The sequence below is a fragment of the Leptonychotes weddellii genome, chromosome 10 (assembly GCF_054177405.1).
Source record: "Leptonychotes weddellii isolate Sample4059 chromosome 10, ASM5417740v2, whole genome shotgun sequence".
Lineage (NCBI taxonomy): Eukaryota > Metazoa > Chordata > Mammalia > Carnivora > Phocidae > Leptonychotes > Leptonychotes weddellii.
This window is the reverse complement of record NC_138378.1, coordinates 102,321,319-102,335,944: the sequence shown is the minus strand read 5'-3', so window position 1 is coordinate 102,335,944 and position 14,626 is coordinate 102,321,319. Positions and strand designations below refer to the sequence as shown.

At 49.9% G+C, this 14,626-nt stretch overlaps 1 protein-coding gene across 1 annotated transcript in view; it reads right to left on the bottom strand.

Annotated features, from left to right (window-relative positions):
* Nucleotides 1–14,626, bottom strand: part of LOC115938671 (ALK tyrosine kinase receptor-like) — a 44,031-nt gene that overhangs the window by 8,344 nt on the left and 21,061 nt on the right. The window contains exons 4-5 of the mRNA XM_081797302.1: nt 10,738–10,900; nt 681–831 (exon numbers count right to left, since the gene is read on the bottom strand). Coding sequence (XP_081653428.1) covers nt 681–831; nt 10,738–10,900 — 314 coding nt within the window. The remainder of the gene's footprint in view (nt 1–680; nt 832–10,737; nt 10,901–14,626) is intronic.

The window sequence follows — 14,626 nt, the reverse complement described above, 5'->3', positions numbered from 1 at the left end:
TAGACCACCACTGGCTTTCTCAAGTCCTGCTGTTGGAGCACTCCCTGTTTGACAGATGGATACCCCAGTGGGGTCAGAAACCAGAATGACAGGCTGTCTCTGCGGCTGCAGAGGATGGCAGTCTGGCTTGTCCGATGATGGGCTCTCAGTGGGAAAAGGGCATAGAAACCGAGGCCCAAGCAAGTCCGGGGCACAGCACAAGCAGGGGCCAGAGTCCCTACTCCGTGCTGCATTGTGAGCGGCTTTGGAAAAGTCCCTTCCCTTCTGTACTCTCGATTTTCTCATGTGTAATATGTCCTGTTTATAATAATAGGACTAAGGACAATGGTGCCCCAGCAAGAAAGTTTAGGAGATGGGCTTTAGCTTGTAGTCTGCTGAGAAGAACCACCATTTACCCATTCAAGTAGGATCCAGTTCTTTAGTTTTAAGGGTTACTCTTGAAACCCATCCCTCAGCCTTGGTCTCTGTGGGGATGTGAACCCCCAACAGCCATACCACCCCCTTTCTCATACACCCTAATGGGCCCGGAAAGGGAGGGGCATTTGTAGGCAGGACGAGGGATGAGTCCTGCCATCTTCGAATATGAGCTCCCAGAAGGAGGGTATCCAGCGTTGATGCCCTCCGAAGGGCGACCGGATCCTGGTAAGTGTGAAGCAGAGGTCCCTGCTCTGGGCACTTACGCTGGGGCAGGCGTCTTCCCCCTGTTGTCCAACCAGGATATACAGTGTGTCGCCCTTCTCCAGGTTGAAGATGCCCAGCACAGACACGCCATGGGACCGCATCATGGTATTCTTCCCGCCTTTCCCACCAGCAGCTCCGTAGCCCGAGATGCTGCAACAGAACAGAGCACATGAAGACTGATTCCCTTCCTGCCAACCCACCAGCTCCTAGTGGGCTCAGTGCACTGTTGTGGTCCTGATGGTTCTCCCCCCCAGCCTCCCATCAGCCCATGAGGTCAGCAAGGAGGCTTCTTCTCCCCACGGTCAGGAGTCCGGTTTACAGAGGGATAGGGAAATGCCTCATTCCCAGAGCCAGGAAGTAAAGAACTAGTACGGGGTGCAAGAGAGAAAGAGAGGGAGAAGGAGAGAGGGAAGACGGGGAGAGTCTGTTTTAACGGGGGGGTGTTGGGGTGTTGATTTCCTGAATACCTCTGATGTCCCATTACAGTTTCTCTCCCCGTCTGAGATCAAAGGACTCATGTGACCTTAGACAAATGACCTAACTTTCCTGTTCCACATCTGTAAAATGGGGATAACAAGTGAACCTACATTCTAGCGTGTGTGTGTGTGAGATTAAAGGAATTAAGACATGTAGCCATAGAATTGTAGCTGACACATAATAAGTTATTCCATAGTATTATACAATATATATTATTACAATTTTATACTGGTGGAAGTTGCAGTAATTGACTGGGTATACACTTTTCAAGTTTCCTCCCCAGGTCTAGACACAAGGAAGTCCCACATGGAATGACCAAGGTGAGCAGTGTTTCTGAGCGCAGATTGTTTATTCCCATCCCACTAGTAACTCTTTCTAGAGCCATGTGTGTACAGAAAACAACCAGTCATGATGAATAAAAACAGCAGGGGGGGGAGGAGCGCGGGATTATTTCTGTGCCTCTTAGGTTGTTGAGATGGAGTCGCCCAAGGATGGGAGGAGAAGAACTCAACTGGTGAACCTTATCAGGAAAGCAGTACGTCTTGAAGACAGCTACATGCCGGCTACAAATGCCTCCCCTGAGACCATCTGCCAGGGAAAGGTCTTGGGAGGCTTTCATGTCTCTGTGCATTCAGATCCAAGGTCCTTTACGAAAAGCATTCAGGGAGATACGTGAGGCGGTTTTGTACATGTGCACACGTGGTGACTTCTAGGAAATGTCCGGTGTTCCAAGCATGCGACGGGCCTCCTGGGGGCTCTCCTAAGGCAGAGCTAAGCCCGTCTGTGCAGGGAGAAGCCTGAAGGGCTGGCAGATTGCTAACGTGGCAGGTGAAGTACAGAGGTCTCTGTGCAATGCCATGGAGAGTCTGATGTCTGTCACTCTGTCGGTGGCCAGACACTGAGTGGAGCTCACTGAAGGCTGACACGGCTCAAGGCTGTGTGCATAAGGGGAGACTGGAGGTGGGCTTCAGCCCCTCATGGGGCTTCCAAAGAAACTGGAGAGACAGTTATGTTATGAAAAGAGAAGTCTCACCTTAAGGGTGGCTATATTAGGGAGGCAAAGAGACTCCGGGGTTCTATGACCAGAGCGGACCATTTCCTAGCTGTGTGACCTCTTGGCGTCCCAGCCTCTTCTGCAGTCAAAGAAGAACCGTATCTTCTTCTCTGAACTCACAGGGTAGCGGAGAGGTTCAGCATCAAAAAGAGATCATGGGCGAAAGCCCTGAGAAAGTGACAGATCTCTGCACAAAGTGGCTGCAGATGGTGGCTGGAGCAGGCAAGTGATGTAGCTCTGCCGAGCAGGGTAGGCGCTAGTTCCTGAGCGTCCTACATGGGGGCAGGCATGAATGCATAGGACATCTCCCCAATAACCGTAAATAGTAGCTGTTAGTAATTCACTTGACAGATGAGGACACTGAGGCTCAGAGGGACTAAGTAACTCATCTGAGGCTACACAGCCGGTCACTGGCAGACCCTGGTCCAGGCCCCCATCCCCTCAAAAAGGCCATTTTCTTTCCGATATGCTGTTGCGAGGCTTATCTGGATACACAGCGAGGGTGGTCGGACACGCTACTGGCCCATCCTCGCTCCTGACTCATTAGAAATGGAGAAGGTGGCCAAGACTATTAAAAGACAGAGGGAAAAGGAAGGCGTATTGGTGACAGGAAAGCAGCTGGATTATTTAGCTCAGAGAAGGGAAGCCTGGGGCAGGCAGGGGCAGGTGGTGGTGGGGTTCCAAGGATGACCTGTGTAGAATCTAGAGAGAGGGTGTGGTCCCCCCCCAACCTTGGTTCTGCTCATTACTCCGTATTTCCAGGGCTTTGTCAGGAGAAACTCTTTTCAACCTGAAGGTATGGTTTGCTTGGAAAACTGCTGCCTGAGACGGAGACCTTGTCCTGCCCACTTGCGCTATGGCTGAGAGGTAAGCTATACCCTGCTCAGCCCTTTCTGCATCATTTGCATCGTCATTTGCATCAATCTGCCTGCATTATGAATCATTCTGAACTCTTTCACATGATTAAATTTAGCCAAATTATTATATTTTAGAAGTTGTTTGTTCCTGACTCCTTTTTCCTCCCTAGCCCTTCTTTCCTATTTCTCCTGCCACCCCCACCCCCAAATAGGAACCCCAGCCCCCAGCCCCATCTAGGTCTAGACCTAGCTCTTGGCAATGAGGTGGGATGCAAGGAGGACTGAGTTCTGAGTCATATACCTGGTGCTCTGCTGGCTGTGTGACTTGGGGCAAGCTGGTTAACCTCCAGGAGCCTCAGCTTCCCCACCGAGGGAAAAAATGAGGACAAGGATCCCTGCCCTCATGAGGAGAAGTAATGGATTTGAAAAGACTGCACACAGATACCAAGTGCAAGGTAGGACTCTAGGCTGGGTCAGCTCTACAGAGTAGATAGTAGAGCTTGGCCACCAGCTGTCAACAGCCGCATTTTACTTTCCTGTGTGGGTCTCTGCCCCATGTTTCCGACCTGGACTAGGGGCTGGCTTAAAGCCAGGGGAGCAGGCAACTGCTTGCCTGGACTAATTGTAGGAGAAGCAGCGCCTTCCTCATCAGCCTTCTGAGGCCTGGCATTCCTTTGGAAGCTTCTAGTCTCACATCCAGGTCACTACTTACAATGCTGATCTCTGGAGTGGGCTGTGCCACAGTGAGAAAAACATGGATGGGCTTGAATGCAGACAGAACTGGATCCAAATCCAAGCCATTACTCAAGCCCCGGGGTGGATGAGGCCCCTCCCTCCCAGGTGCTGACCCCGTACCCCATCGACCCTGAGAGCAGGTGCCTTCCTAAATTTTGTACCTGAGGCACCTTGCTTACCTCTCCTGGTCCTGGCCCCACCAGGGTTACTCATTAGCTGTGTGACCTCTGGGCTTGAGCTCCAGTTAGTTTCCCTAGCCATAAAAAAGGAGATGATACTAACTACCTTGAAAAATTGTTGTGATAATTAAATGAGATAATACCTGTAAGGGACCTAATTCAGCCCCTGGAGGGTAGTCAGTGAGCAACAGCGTAGCTACTGTTTGGATGCATCCCGGTGGGTGAGCCTGTCCGTTCCTCTTCCAGGGTGACTTCTGGGAGGGGGAGCGAGTGAGGGAACGAGGCCCCGATTTCTAGAGAACAGGGCAGTAGGTGGAGCGGGGCGTGGCCTGTTGGGTTTCACCCAGGACCCACCTCTGTAGGGAGCCAGTGGGGTCACAGGCAACCTTGGCATGTCTGAAGACCCCCCCAGTCCTATGAATCATGTCACACAAACTCGTGCCAGAATAGTAACCTCAGCCTGACTCTCCGAAGCGTCTCCCCCATCCCTTGTAAACAATTTATTTTTGATGGTTGACAAACGACAACAAATTAATATACCTGCCACTCAAGTGGGGAAAATGACTTGCAGTGCTTCCAATTTACTGGAAATTACAAGATACTGTTCTTGACGAGCTGATGCTGTAATTTGTTGTTGTTGTTGTTTGTTTGTTTTTCCTCATCTCAATCCATGCCCCCCAGTCAGAATGGATGTTTATTGGGTTTGCGTTTTATATTATTGACTGAGCCATTGTTATCTGATGTAATTGAGTTGTGAATCTTTTTAAAATAAAGAATTAGGGGCGCCTGGGTGGCTCAGTCAGTTAAGCGGCTGCCTTCAGCTCAGGTCATGATCCCAGGGTCCTGGGATCGAGCCCCGCATTGGGCTCCCTGCTCGGCGGGGAGCCTGCTTCTCCCTCTCCCTCTGCCTGCCTCTCAGCCTACTTGTTCTCTCTCTCTCTCTCTATCAAATAAATAAGTAAATAAATAAATAAAATGAATTAGCAGCAAATCAAAGTGGCTGCCTGCCCGATCCTGAGATGCGAGCGTGCTAGTGTGGGGCACGGTGGCCCGTCAGTGTCATTCCTCCACGGGGACACCGGAGGCGGGGCGACGGGAATGAGCCAACCCCACTCGGAGATACGCGAAGCACCTCATTCCTCTCCTGTACTCGACTCTGGGCTCTGCCTCTACTTCCCAGTGGGACCTTGGGTAAGCCCCTTCTCTCCTTTGTGTGTTGGTTTTCTCCTCTGCAAAATCAGGGTGTAAGATCTGCCGTGCCCATCCTAGCACTCAGGGTTATTGTGAGGGCACAGGAGACGTGGGAGGGTGTAAGGACTCGGTCTGTGGGAAATTTGTGTTTAGATGTATAGTTGCATTATCTAGCTGGGTCATTTGAGCCATCAGGAGACCCCGCTGGAGGTCGGCTGTTAAGGGCGAGTGGAGGAGGCACATGCTTCTCGCAGCCCCAGTTCTGTTCTGGATTGCTCCGGCGAGCAAGGCTCATGGTTCTCTTTGTCCTCCAACCTTCCTGACCAGTGCAGCCCTTCGCGCCTGGAAATCTCAGCTCCGGAAGGGATCTCAGCAACTTCTCTCTACAACCCCTCCCTCTAGGGCCACCGGGGAGAAGGGAAAGCACACTTTCAAGGTCACATGATGTCACTGGCAGAATTTGGACCCAAACACCATTCTGCCTGCAGCCCGTCTATCTTTGCGCAATCTCCCTGCCTCTGACTTTCCCTGCTCTATGCTCCTCGTGGCGATGGCTATCTGCACAATTACTCTGGCAATTGATCATGCCCGTGACTCCCTTCTGCAATTGTCTACAACTTTATTGGCATCGTGGACTGTTAATTTAACTTTTCTGCTCTGCAGACAAAAGAAGGTGAGAGGCGTTGCAAAGATGGTGAGAGGCTTTGCAAAGATGGTGAAAGGCTCTGCAAAGATGGTGAGAGGCTCCAGAGTCTCAGTCCTCTCTGCAAGTCCTGCAACGCCTAGTCAGTGATCAGCCCACAGTAGGAGCTGCACGGCTGTGGGTGGATTGGGTTGAATGACGGTGTCATCCAGCCGCACACACCGGTCCCTGGAGCCAGGTGAGGAAATGAGTGTCAGTGATAGAGACCATCAGGAACCGCTGTGGCCCAGGTCAGCCGGCAGGGTTTGCTGGCTCCAGCTGGGATCCGGGACCTCGTGTACATTACGTCTCAGGAACAAGTGAACCATGAGAGAACTGCCATCAGGAGCTGTGGGCCGTGCTTGACAAATGTTTTTATAAATGATCTGTGTGTGTGGTGGTGAGGGGGGGAGGACGGAGGGCGAGGAGGGATGCTGAGCCCTAGAGAAGCAGGAAGGCAGGCAGCGGGGAGGAAGGGAGGAAGAGTGAGAGGGGCCGCTGACCATCTACTGAGTGGGCACTGAGTCGCATGGTGTCCCCAGCAGTCTGCCTCCGCTACACAGCATCCATGCCCTTTTGGTGCCCCACGTCGGCCAGCACCCCCATGGGCACACTCTAGACATCGGCTCTCCGATCCGTGCTCCAGAAATCTCCGTTCATCAGGCGTCACTCTGGCTGTTGCCCTAATCCTTGCCTGTCCTTCTCAGTCAAGCTCCTTGAGACGGTAGCTGTCACTCACCGTCCTGCCTCCTCAGCCCCAAGCACTGGCTGTTGCCTGGGTTCTGCCTCCACCTCCAGTCCTGCAATCATGCGGATCCCACTTCCCAAACACATCTTGGCCCCACCGGGCCCCTCCGTGTGCATCTCCCTGCCCCTGGCTTAGCCCTTTAGGGCTCCACTCCAGCCGCCTTTCCATCGCTGTCCCCGCCTCCAGGCTCGCTTCTCCCCAAGCCGGCGCCAGGGGGAGCTAACAGCATTCGGGATGTGAGGCTCCAGCCTCAGGGGCTCCTTCCTCCCCTCTTCTTTGTGGACAACTCTATCACCTTCAAGACCGAACTCAAGCTCTGTCTCCCTGTGGAAGCCATTCATGAACTCAGGCCCTTCCCTGGCCTCTGATAGCAGTGCCTGATGCAAACCTCCCCCGAAGTACTTTCTACATCACTCATAAATGCTTTCTTTCTATGTCCAACACCCCCATTGGCTGGGGCTCCTCCTAGGCAGAGAGTGGACCTTGTGCAGCTTTACATACCTAGTGTCAGGCACAGTGTCCACAGAGATTTGGGAAGCAGGAGCGGAGCAGGTCTGGACACCGGGACATATGTACTTGGAGGGAGTGAGAGCATCAGTTTTGACAGAGGAAGTGGCAAATTTAGGGGAAGGGGAAGCCCAAGGCAGGAAAGAAGGGAGCTGGGGGGGTGATGGGGATTTAGATGTTGTCTCTGAATCTCCCTCCCTCTCAAGCCTGCTGTTTCCTGCCCCCCAGCCTCTTCTTCCTCTCCCTCTTTCTGGGTTTCTTCCTTCGTGGTGGTGGGCCAAGGAGTAGAGAGTGGGAGATGGGGCCCAGGATAACTCACAAGATAAGGGCACACTTTTATCCGTGTGCATCCCCGAGGAAGGTCCAGGCAAGGATGGCCCCACCTTGGCATATAGTAGGCTCTCTTTCCTTCACCTCTCAGTAGTAAAGAAGTCAGCGGGAACAATAATGGTGCCAGGCCTCAGGTCTCAGCCAGACAGCACCAGTGAGCACTGACACTCTTCCAGGAACAGGGGGAGAGCATAAGAAATGCTCCCACCCTTTCTCTCCTTTTTCTCACCTCTTGAGAAACCGTGATGTGTCCCATGTCTTCCTCACTAGATGAGCTGCACTTACTAAACAAGAATTAGTTAATATGGAGAAAATGTCTTCCAGAAAGAGGGCACCTAACTTGTCAACATGGATATTTTGACTTGGGGACGTTTTGATGTGGTCTAAAAAGCAAATCATTAAATGGTCTGTTTCTTTGATACTAAATTATATGATCAATATGCATTACTGTCCAAGCCCTGAGCCTCCTCCAGGGTCAAGGTCAGAAATACCCGTTACAGCCCTTAAAGGGTTAAAAAACCCCAAGGTTTCAAAAACTACAACAAAAACCCAATGTTTTTCAGTTTTAACTCTTCCCTTTTTGATACAGTGCTATCTCAGGCCAGTTTTAAAAAGTCCTACGATTCAAAGTGTCCCCTTTGCCAATCTGGAATGAAGAAGTGTCCTGCTTCAACAGCAAGATGGCTCCTTGTCCATGTTTCCAATGAGTGTTCACCAGGCAATTCTGGGGGCTCGTCGCAATATTCCAGAGAGAAAGAGAAAAGGTTCCCCGATTTGGGTTGGGGTTCTATCAGGGAAGTGTGGCAATATGTGGTGATTCACGCAGATCAGAAACCCGGCTAGACTTAGATGTGGCTGTGATTAATTATTATTTTTTAAGTACAGTTTGTCTGCCAGGCGAAATCTTTTGAAACATGGGGCCCATGTCGGAAGGAGTTGGTAAAAAGTCCTTGTTTGAAACGGCGAAGTCAGGAAGTACCCTTTGTGGGATCAGTCCGTTCCTGGAAATGCTTCTGGCCACTGCTTGCTGCCTGACGCTCTCACGGCTCCCGCTGATTTCTCTGCCCACAGGCCAGGGAACAGCCTGTGCGCACAGGCCATGTGCGAGGCATTTGTACGTCACATTCGCAAGCCACTGGGCAGATGTTAGCATCCCCCAACTCCTGCCTTTTACAGATGGGGAAACAGAGCCTCAAGGGATTAAATGACCTGCCTGAGTTTGGAAGTGGGTCTGATTCACACTGTCTCAGGGGGAATGCAGCCCAAGAGTAATCCCTTACGTGGTGCCTCCTATTTGTGGATCTTTGTGGGAAGGGCAGTAAGGGACTTTCGGTCTGGCTTGGGAGTTGCCCTGGATGGGGATGGGACAGTCGGTCTTGTTGGGCGTTTACTGTTGAGGTCTCTCTGCCCCCCAGCTCCTCTGCTCTCTTCTTCACATTGCTTCTTATACATGGGGATCTGCACGCAGGGCTGGGCCGGCCAGCATCCCTGCAGGTGGTGGGGCCTTCCCTCCTAGGCTTTCATTTCCAGAGGCTTCCTGGAGGTGGGTGGTGCGTGACTACTAGGCCTCCTTCCCTTTCTTGTTCCTCTTGCCCCCTGCATGCCTCTCAGAGTCCAGATGTGGGCATTAGTGGAAAGAACACACAGACTTTGAGCCAGAAGGCCCTGGGTTTACTGGTTATGTGGACTTTGATCTGTTGCTAAGCTGCTGACTCCAGTTTCCCCCTATGGAAACAAGGGAATTTCAGTAATCATAGTAATGACATCTGCCTCACTGCTAAAAGGGGGAAAAATACTTGATGAGACCTCAGCAAACATCCATCTCCATCTCTCTGGGATGGGGGCTGACCCAGGGAACCTCAGCCAGGCAGGGAGCGGAGACCTGGCCTGCTCAGTGTGGCAGGTCCAGGGGTGGCTGGGTGTCTTTGACCATTTACTGGGGATGTGTGGGACCTAGAGCAGCTAATCTGATTGCAGCCAAACCTTGTTACTGCATTCCTGCCCAGAATGTCATTTAAAAAGCACTTAGGGCTCTCCCCGAAATGCATTTACACTGAGGTCCCAGGGGTGGGGCTGCACAGAAAACCGGGCAACTTGAGACACTCCTTTCCTTCCCAGGGGGGCTGAGGATGTGCTGGGGGTTGGGGGCTGAGGAAGGGGAAAGAGAGCTCATGTCCCACTGCGTTCAGCATCTGGGGGCATTTGCACCAATAATATCATGATTATGCTGCTTCCTGTTTAAGCCTGCCGTTTGCTGTGGAAGGAGGCTCAGACTCAGAAGTCTGGGGTTGGAGGTGATATCTGGCCTGTCTATGGTGAGGCTCCTGACTCTCTGGGCCTCAGTTTCCTCATGTGTCAAATGAAGACTGCAGCACTGGCCTATGTCCCCAGAGCTGTGGGAGGACTACCCGCAAGGGTTCAACCTAATTTAGTCATTCTCAGGGGTTGTATTACATCACCTGGGAACCTGCTGGAAATTCATATTCTCATTGAATGAATGAATGAATACAACCAGCACGATGAATACCACTTATGTCTCCCTTCCCAACCTGGATCCAATAAATGTCAGTATTTTGTCATATTTGCTTCATTCATATAAAAATGTTTAGCCTAAGATTTTTCTTAATATTCATATTCTTGGACCCCTCTCCAGACCTACAGAATCAGACGCTCTGTGAGGGGGGCCAGTAACCTGCATTAACCCAGCCGTCCAGTCTTTTCATGGTTGAGAACCACTGGTCTGAGCCTTGCTGTCAAGCTTCACTTATTAGCTAAGTGGCCCGTTGGGGTCAGGCCTCCCTCCAGCCTGGCCTTGTTTTGGTGGAATACTGTGCAACTGGGGTTGGGTGTGGGACAAGAGTTTGAGAACAGCTGCTTTACTTGTGAACAGTGAAGGCCCAGGGAAGAGGACTCAAGGGTAAGGGCATCATCTTTCATGTACATCGAACGTTTGTTTCCCCGACATTTTACATGCGCTGATTTGTGTGAACAGCATGATGTAGTATTCAAAGAATCCACTATAATTATAATTATTAGTAATAAAGAATATTCTGAAGCTAGCTCATGCATGTATATCATCTCCACAAATAGTCTGGGCTCCTTGAGGACAAGGAACACATCTTTGTTGCCATATCCCATTATCCCAAATCTCCCCATCTCCAGCCTCTATACCAGAGTCTGCGGCCTCTGAGCCTAGGGTATGCCCAGGCACCTGGAGGGCATGCACCCACAGGCAGCACCCCATCATTTTCAGAAGGGGAGATCTGCCCCTTGGCCTCCCCCTCCCCCATACGCACCTGTAGGTGTCGGTGGCTGGCACCTTCCAGGTCTGGATGCCTTTCAGGGGGCCCTCGCTCCCCACCACCACGCTCAGGTTGGTATTCCGGTAGGCATTGTTACACTGCGCCTGTGTGGGGCCATGGGGCCCACTGGCCCCGCACGTGGTGAACAGCCAATGAACTGTGGCACAAGAGGAAAGACAATCACTCACTTGGCCTGGCCCTCCCTCCTCCATAGGCTTCCCCGGGCTGCCTCCGAGCTGTCAACTCCATGGCCCCAAACCCATGTTCCAAGATGGCACCAGGGCCAGGGCAAGAAACACCGATCAGCCATTCAAACTGGAAACGTCTGTTGAGGATCTACCCTGTGCCAGGTCCTGGTCAGATATGAGGGGAGAGACACAGATGGTGCTGACTGATCTGGCCTTAAGAAGCTTACAGGCTCCTAAAGGAGTCCAAAAGGGATGTGACTCTACAACACAGGACGATAAGGAAAAAAAAACCCTCCGAGGGTCTGGTGAACACGGCACTATGAGAGTTACCAGGAAGGAGAGAAGACCCCTGTCAGGTAAGACAGGCATGGGCAGTGGCTGGACCCTCTCCTCCTTTCTCACCGAGTCTGGCACAGTGCTGGGCAAACAACAGGTGCTCAATCTATGCTACTGTGACTGCATTGAACCTGCTCCCAAAGGTTGGACATATGCGTATAAGATCCTCTTAGCTTGGAGAAGCTCAAAAGAGTAAACCGGACATAGAGTCAGCTCCAAGACCCTCTGCCCCCGTTGACCCAGGGAGCCAGGATAGTGGTGGGAGCAGGAAACCTTGCACACCTGGCTAGTGGCTTTTTCTATCTGTCAGGACCTCAACAAGGCTCAGCCTCCTTATTTACAACCAACTCAGGTTCATCAACACAGTGAAGGTGGCTTTCAGGCTCTCTATGCAAGAGAAAGTATAAAAAAAATGAGGAAACACGTCACATTTGTCTCTGGTGCAGGCTCTTCTTTTCTAAGTCCCTCACCCAGAGCACCCAATGTCCTTACGTGGCCTTCTGGGGGTGGCTCAGGATCATTTAGCACACCCCATCCCTCCACTGCCACTGGGCCATTTCCTTTGAAATTCTCTATCTTTGAGCTAGGCTGGATCTTGAGGAATTGTCAGATTTCATGTTGGCCAGAATTCTAACATTTTTACAACCTATAACAACTTCTTAAAAATGTGTTCTTTTGGGGAGCCTGGGTGGCTCAGATGGTTAAGCATCTGCCTTCGGCTCAGGTCATGATCCTGGGGTCCTGGGATCGAGCCCCACGTCCGGCTCCCAGCTCAGCAGGGAGTCTGCTTCTCCCTCTGCCTCTGCTTCTCCTCCTCCTCATGCTCTCTTTCTGTCTCTCTCAAGTGAATAAATAAAATCTTTTAAAAAAAAATGTATTCTTTTGGGGGCGCCTGGGTGGCTCAGTCGTTAAGCGTTTGCCTTCAGCTCAGGTCATGATCCCAGCGTCCTGGGATCGAGCCCCACATCGGGCTCTCTGCTCCGCGGGAAGCCTGCTTCTCCCTCTCCCATTCCCCTTGCTTGTGTTCCCTCTCTCGCTGTGTCTCTCTCTGTTAAATAAATAAATAAAATCTTTAAAAAAAAAAAGTGTTCTTTTTAAAAAATTTTTTTTATTGTTATGTTAATCCCCATACATTACATCATTAGTTTTAGATGTATTGTTCCATAAAATGTGTTCTTGATAAGTTACTTTTACTTAAAATATAAAAATCTCATCATAAGATTGAAGAAATTATTTCCCTCTAATGTGATTAAGTCAAATTCTACCTATAGAAAATTGTGGAAAAATTAATTTGGTATACATAGTTTTGCTCACTAAAACGTTAAAGTGAAAAATTTCTGAAGACTTTCAACTAATTTAATGATGTGGAAATGAAAGCTTAATTTGGGTTGCTAACTACAAGCAATCAGATTGAGATTGCACTGGGTAGTTTTGATAATCTGAAAACTTGGCCAGTGTGGTGGGCTTTTGTGATACTGCCCTGACCCCAAGGTCAGAGACCAAAGTTCTAGCTGAGATTCCAATGTATACAGCTACTCAACACTGTGTGTTCAACGCTTTTCTCCGCTGGCTTCACTTTTTTGAAATGAAGATGTTGATTTCTACTTGGTTTCTGAAGGTCGTTTCAAGGGCAAGAAGGTGATGAATCCATTCATGTTTGGTGTGAATGGTTGATTGTTAATTTTATGATCTTTCTGTATTCTAAAGGAGGTAACCTGTTATTTCAAAGAGCTAACTCTTCTAATATTGAGGGCATTTTAGCAGAGTTCTCTTGGCCAGTTGCCTTTTTATCCTCTCCAGCACCCAAATCCTAAGTGTGGGCTGTGCCCAAGTGGTGAATAGAAAAGGACATGGATTTAGGGGTAGCCTTATCAATTATTGGTTGTGGGACCTTGACAGAGCGCCTTGGTCTGTAAAAGGGGCTGGAATGGCATGAGGATTAAAGGAAGTATGGGATATGAAAGATCTTTGTAAAATCCAAAACTCTAAAAATATGAGTTGTGTCCATGATTCCTGCTTACCCCCAGGGCAGGTGCTGTTCTTGACAATGGGAAATGTGACCAGGGGAGTTTCTGTGAATATAGATCCTCCACCAGCAGCACCTAGGGATTTAAACTCAGTGAGCTGGGGATGAGAATGGGGACAGAGAAAAAAAGATAATCCTGGAAAGGGAGCTGAAAAATCCACTTGCTCCATATGATCTCCACCTCTTTGAAGGCTATTCTCAGATCCAATGTGTGCCTAAAGCAAGCAGCCTGAGTTTGGGGGCAGCCTTTTCAATCTGGGGCAGAGCCATGACAATCCATGCAGTTAATTCAATCCTGGAAATGAAAGAATATATATGTATTTTTTTTTCTTTCTTTTTTCCTCAAGACTGTGCTGTGGAAGAGAGCTAAAGGTATGGGTATGGCACCCTACCTAAGCATCTCCCCTTCCGTGGGACCCACTTCTAACTTCAGTCTCGGTTAACATTGCTCTAAATGTTCTGAGACATTCCCAGAGATGCTGGGATTCTACTTCTTGACCAGGTAGGGTATTTGGTGAGGTAGGAAGAGAAGCCCTTTGGATCCAGATGGACTAACTTTTCCTACCCTGGATTTTGCTCCTGACCAGCTATGATACCTGGGGTAAATCATATACCTCTCTGAGCCTCAGTTTCCTAATCTGAACAAACCAAGATTGGACTTAGTGAGACTACTAAATAATGACTTAAGCAAAGTGCGTAGAAGAACGTATGACATTAGACACGCATGATGAATACAGTTTAAAATTGCGTAACTTCCTGTTCAATTTCTAACTGTGGGAAGCAGAGACACCCAATCTCAAGACTTACGTTCCCCATTCCATAAGAGGGGGGACATTAGGGCTGTTTCTCAATAGAGGGATCAGTATTTTCCCAACTCAGTGGACATATATTAGTCTCAGGTGATTTCTATACACAAAATTTTGTTTTTATTTTCAGTGATTTCTGATGGAAAGGTCCAGAGAGAAAAATCTTTCTAGAGTGGATTCCATGGGAACTGGATTGCCATCCCAGGTCAGATCATGATTTATACAGCTAGAATTCTCTTGCTTTCAGCAGCTTTCCAGGCATGGTGGTCCTCCCTGCTCCCTCAGATGGCCCTGACCCTAATAAATCTGTTTGGAGTTGCTTGGAATCAATTTATGTTTCCCACCAGCTTTACCTCTTTGGGGAATGGGGTTTCTGAGTTCACTGCCCATTGTCCAAGGGCTGTCCTGCTTCTTATGTATGTGGGCCTGTCTTGCTTGAGCTTCATCCTGTTGGTTCTCTTTGCTCATTCTGTCTGGAATCTGACATCACAGAATGTCAGAGCAAGATGGGACCTTGGAGATCACTG